The sequence below is a fragment of the Electrona antarctica genome (assembly GCF_951216825.1).
Source record: "Electrona antarctica genome assembly, chromosome: 16".
In the NCBI taxonomy this organism is placed as follows: domain Eukaryota; kingdom Metazoa; phylum Chordata; class Actinopteri; order Myctophiformes; family Myctophidae; genus Electrona; species Electrona antarctica.
In genome coordinates, this window is record NC_136797.1 from 5,892,737 (window position 1) to 5,898,270 (window position 5,534).

General features: G+C 40.7%; 1 protein-coding gene across 1 annotated transcript; it reads left to right on the top strand.

Annotated features, from left to right (window-relative positions):
• Positions 1-385: 385 nt before the first annotated feature.
• On the top strand, positions 386-5,117 carry rpl17 (ribosomal protein L17). The gene is made up of 7 exons (XM_079523786.1): positions 386-440; positions 882-929; positions 1,476-1,516; positions 1,992-2,126; positions 3,266-3,364; positions 4,119-4,310; positions 4,979-5,117. The coding sequence occupies exons 2-7, from the start codon at positions 890-892 to the stop codon at positions 5,024-5,026; spliced, it is 555 nt and encodes a 184-aa protein (XP_079379912.1). The 5' UTR covers positions 386-440; positions 882-889; the 3' UTR covers positions 5,027-5,117.
• The last annotated feature ends 417 nt before the right edge of the window (positions 5,118-5,534 follow it).

Sequence of the window (5,534 nt, forward strand, 5' to 3'; positions counted from 1 at the left end):
GCTGTTCCTTCCTCATTTTGATGGTGACCCCCTGGAACCTCCCTAAGGTTCCAGGACCCCACTTTGAGAACCAATGCTAGTAGCCATTGCCAATCAACCAAAATCAACGTTTTAAAAGTACTTACAAGTTACACCTGTTTCTTCTAATACTTAATAGTAGTCCATTTGTATTCTTTCTTCCACACATAGTTGTAATCTACAGTACACTCCAGTCCAATTGGTGGCGGTAATGAACCTCTACAAAAACAAGAGATAGGGTTAAAATAGCCGATCTACAAGCTCACAGCACGTCGGCACCGCGACCTAACGTGAGCTTGAAGATCTGCTATTTCCGTCGCGAGACCGCCCCCGGAACACTCGCGAGAGCCACGGTGGAAAACAATATGATGTCCCGGCATGCACTTGCGCTTCCTCTTTCTTTCCGCGGCCTGGAGAATTAGGTGAGCCGCTGCTTCCCGACGTGCAGAAATACCATTTAAATCTATTAAATATCTATCGCATCTCACCGCATTAATGTCTCTGTGTTATACGTTATCGTAACACACGACGAGACTCTTCGAACAGTATGATTATTAAAGGAATTTCACTGGAATGGTTACGTTTAATTTGTCTTTGAAAGAAGGCAGGCTGGCTGTCACTGTCTGTGCCTGAGGAGGCTTCCATCTTTGAACAGAATTTTCCTGAAACCGTGTCTCGTGTGTCGCTAAACCGCATGATTATTATGGTTTAATTTGACTTGTTTAGATCCCTTTTATTAGCTTATTATCCACGTATGTTAACGCTTTAAACCTACGCTGTGTCGCTGTTTAATGAGAGCTTGCACGGTTGTATTCAAACTTAAACTAAAGGCGTCCCGTGTTTGTGTTTCATTGCTGCTGTAGGTCTCAACATGGTCCGCTACTCGCTCGACCCCGAGAACCCGACCAAATGTAAGTAATATCAATCATTTTCGCTGTTTATAGGCTTTGGTTTAAATCGGCTGTTTTACGACACTGTCGTACAGCGATGCACGATGTACTGCAGTGGTTCTCAAAGTCCGGTCCGGCGACCCCCAGGGTGTACTAGAGGGGGTGTTCAGGTGGGCCCCCAGCTAAATAAATTATATTTGGTGGTACCAAATGAACCCTGCACAAGTCTGTAACTAATGGGGGTCCCTTTGGTTCAATTTAGACCTCCAAAATGGACCCCTTACGGGTCCATTTGGTTCCATTTGTGTGCTCTCTGTTATGGGGGTCTAATTGATACCAAACTTGGTAATTGACATTCTAAAGGGTTTGAGAACCACTGATGCGCTTACTGTATAAATCGATGTACTTTGCATGGTTTCAATGATGACATCTTAGGACACCTTTCGATTACCCATGAAAACAACTCTAACATAAACTGAGCTACCATGTATCGTATTTTAATATTTTGTTATGGTGTTGCTGGTGCTGCCTTTTTGTTAAAATGTGTTTTTTCCTCTCCCTCCTTAGCATGCAAGTCCAGGGGCTCCAACCTGCGTGTTCACTTCAAGGTAAGGTGGAAATGCTACATTCTCTATACTTGATTTAGTATGCATTCCAACTCACCGAGTCCTCTTACTCATTTGGATAGATATTGTAACATTATTTTTCTCTGTATTTAAAAGGTTCTTTTTGGTGTAAATGTTACTGATTTCAGTTCTGTTAGTAGGGAAGTAATGTAGTCTGATTTATAATTTGACTTTACTTCTGAATACCTTTAGCAGCATCATAATGCAGGTTGATAAATTGCGATGATGACAATTTAGGACACCTTTGTAGTTTGTAACAATGAAAACATATCATGTCTGAGCAATTTGTTTGACCGTAGCCTTATTTGACTGGACAAAAAAAAAAATATTGTAGACTAGACTGCGATTGTAGTTTGCAGGTATTGAGGTTTACGGTTGCCTGTGCAGAAACCCTGCCTTCAGTCAAGCATTGACATACATTTATAATTGAGTATTTGTATTTCTTCTCTACGAACAGAACACCCGTGAGACGGCCCAGGCCATCAAGGGCATGCACATCCGCAAGGCCAACAAGTACCTGAGGGACGTCTGTGTCAAGAAACAGTGCGTCCCATTCCGTCGCTACAACGGTGGTGTTGGAAGGTGTGCCCAGGTCAGTGCTTGTGCCGCCGTCATGATGGAACAATGTTGTTGTTGTTTTTTCCCGACCTGATACCAGATTCTTCAAATGTCTTCTAAATCATGATAGTTTTCAGAAACTTTTTCCACATTTTCATGATTTTTCAAAAATAGCAGATCTACAAGCTCATAGCGCGGCACCGAGTGCCACGCTATGAGCTTGTAGATCTGCTATCTTTCAATAGCTAAAGTATAACATAATGCTTGAAACACAAAGGGGTTCCCGCCCAGAATGGGTTAATGGAAGTGAGAATGAGATGTATTCATTTTCCATCCTCAATTTGACGATTTTGTCAAGTTCCTGTAATGATTAGCCTTCGGATTTAAACACTTGAACCCCATTTTAAATTTAGTCGAATGACTAAATGGTGAAAAGAAATGTCTGATCTACAAGTTAACGCATTACTGCGTTCAGACCTTGGCTTTGACAGAGCTGCTGTGTTTTTGAAGGTTTGCCTTTAAGCCCCAAATAGGGATGCCAGGTTGAAAGAAGTTAACATTGGTTGGAGAAATCAACATTGTACAATATTTTTGATTTTGCAGTCTGAAGTGAGAGAGCTAGTACTGGGCAATACTCATTTCAAAAGTACAGATTTGGACAGAAACTGAAGTTTCACTACATGTGGCACACAAACACTTAAATTAAATGTAGTGCTAGATGATTTCTGCCGTTGACTGCTGTTTCAATTGGTCAGCAATGTTTATGCTGAAAATGGTTAATGACATCCAAGAAGGGACATGCTAGGGTTCATGTGGTAACAAGTTACCTGTGGTGCTGAGTCTGTTGGTCATATTTTGTTAATTTAAGCATTTTGAATATTCTAAGTCTAACCTGTCTTGTATAGCCATACCATTTTAGCAGCATCGACTAGTGACCTACATAATACAGGTTGATTGCGATGATGACAATTTAGGACACCTTTGTATTAACCATGAAAACAAATCATGTCTGAGCAATCTCTTATTTGCCTAGTCAAAACAAGTTTCATGTACTTATTAGTCCACTGTTGTTGACTAGTTTAACATCACACTGGTAAGGTACCTATTACACAGTAGAGCTTTGATTGTGGTTTTGTGACTTTTCATTTAATTCCCATTTGTACCTTTTTCCAGGCCAAGCAGTTTGACTGGACACAGGGACGTTGGCCCAAGAAGAGTGCAGAGTTCCTTCTTCACATGCTCAAGAACGCCGAGAGTAATGCTGAACTGAAGGTACGAGGGTTAGGGTTAGGGTTAGAGTAATGCTGAACTGAAGGTACGAGAGTAGAGTAATGCTGAACTGAAGGTACGAGGGAAAACTGCCAAACATTTCTATTTTGCTCAACAGTCACCAGCTTATAGAGCGTCGCAGTCCCGCCTCCTACCCTGGACCAGGAAATGAAACCCAATGCATTATTCTCATAGACATTTCTTAAAGTATTTATTTAAAGACTGTTACGCCGCGGACAAAGCCAACTCGAGTCGTGACAACTCATGACAACACAAACAATATTTTGGACCAAACAAATAATTACAAAGAAGAAAAACAACAAAAAAAGTGTTGTAACCTGCTGTTTTTTTTCTTTCTAATTATTTGTTTGGTCCAAAATATTGTTTGTGTTGTCATGAGTTGTCACGACTCGAGTTGGCTTTGTCCGCGGCGTAACCGTCTTTAAATAAATACTTTAAGAAATGTCTATGAGAATAATGCATTGGGTTTCATTTCCTGGTCCAGGGTAGGAGGCGGGACTGCGACGCTCTATTGGGAATATGTTTTGCATTATTACTAAACACCGATTCTGAATACCAGAGTTGACTAGTATGCTACATAATATACATGCATGAAATTGCGATGATTACAATTTAGGACACCTTTGTATAAACTATGAAAACAAATCATGTCTGAGCAATTTCTAAGCTTTATTTGACTTGACCATTATGGTCAAAACAACCAGTGTGGGGATAAACGGCTGTGTATTTCCTGCAGGGCTTGGATGTCGACTCCTTGGTGATCGAGCACATCCAGGTGAACAAGGCCCCCAAGATGCGCAGACGCACGTACCGCGCTCACGGTCGCATCAACCCCTACATGAGCTCTCCCTGCCACATCGAGATGATCCTGACCGAGAAGGAGCAGATCGTCCCCAAGCCAGAGGAGGAGGTCACCCAGAAGAAAAAGGTAACATATATTATGTTGTCCGTTAAAGTTTAAGGCTGTCTTTTATAGAGCTTCGCACTCCCGCCCCCTCCTGAGGACCAGAAGTGAATTCCCCGTTCATTTTCCTCATATACTTTTCAAAAAGTATTTATATAAAGACGTTTACACCGCGGACAAAGCCAACTCGAGTTACAAATTATTTGATCAGCAAAAAACATTGTTTATTGTCATGATTTGTCACAACTCGAGTTGGCTTTGTCCGCGGCGTAATAGTCTTTAAATAAATACTATTTGAAAATGAGAAATTCACTTCTGGTTCTAGCGTCGTCATGAACTGCGACGCTCTATAGCCACACATAACTTAACTTCTGAAGGCCATTTTTTAGCATCATTGGCTCTAATGGTCCTACGTAATACAGGTTCATTTAAATTGCGATGAAGACAATTTAGGATACCTTTGTATAAACCATGAAAACAAATCATGTCTGAGCAATTTATTATACTTGTATCGTAGACTTTAATTGTAGTTTAACTTTAACATCAGGTTGATTGCACTGGCTACCTGTAGAGCTTTAATCGCTAAGAAAATAGTTGATGGTTCCAGCCCAAATGGATAACACGAATACTAATGTAATGATAGGGCTGTTAAGGTGCTGTCAATCTAACCCGTGTTCATTCTGTTTTTGCAGGTTTCACAGAAGAAGCTCAAGAAGCAGAAACTCATGTCAAGGGAGTAAAATCAATAAACCTGACCTTTTGCTTGTACATACTTTGTGTTGTACTTTAAATGATGTTGACAAAAAAATAAATGCCGCTTCTGTTTCAGCACTAGATGTTAATCAACACTACCCTAGTAACTGAGTTTGGGCTCCGTTTCATGTGGATACAGGTGTGCTGTAGTAGATGGTTGAAGTTGATCTATTACAACTGTACAGGGGTTGTACTTTTTGAAATCTCAATAATGCCCGTGACCTTTTATCTCTCCACTGAACTTGATTAAAATTGGGATAGCATAAAGGGGGGTGTCTATACCCAGGGTGTAATTGTCCTACAAAAAGTAGTGGAGTCAGCTGTGACTTGAAAGGTAATTGTTATGGCTTTGCTGAAATGGTGCTACAAAGTTTTTCATGTAAAATTATGTTAATGTGTGCACCCATTCTCAAATTGTATCTGCAACAGTTGAGATACTAAGCTGGGTCGAAGGTTTATGGTACATTGTGTTACTTTGTCCCTGGATTATATCGA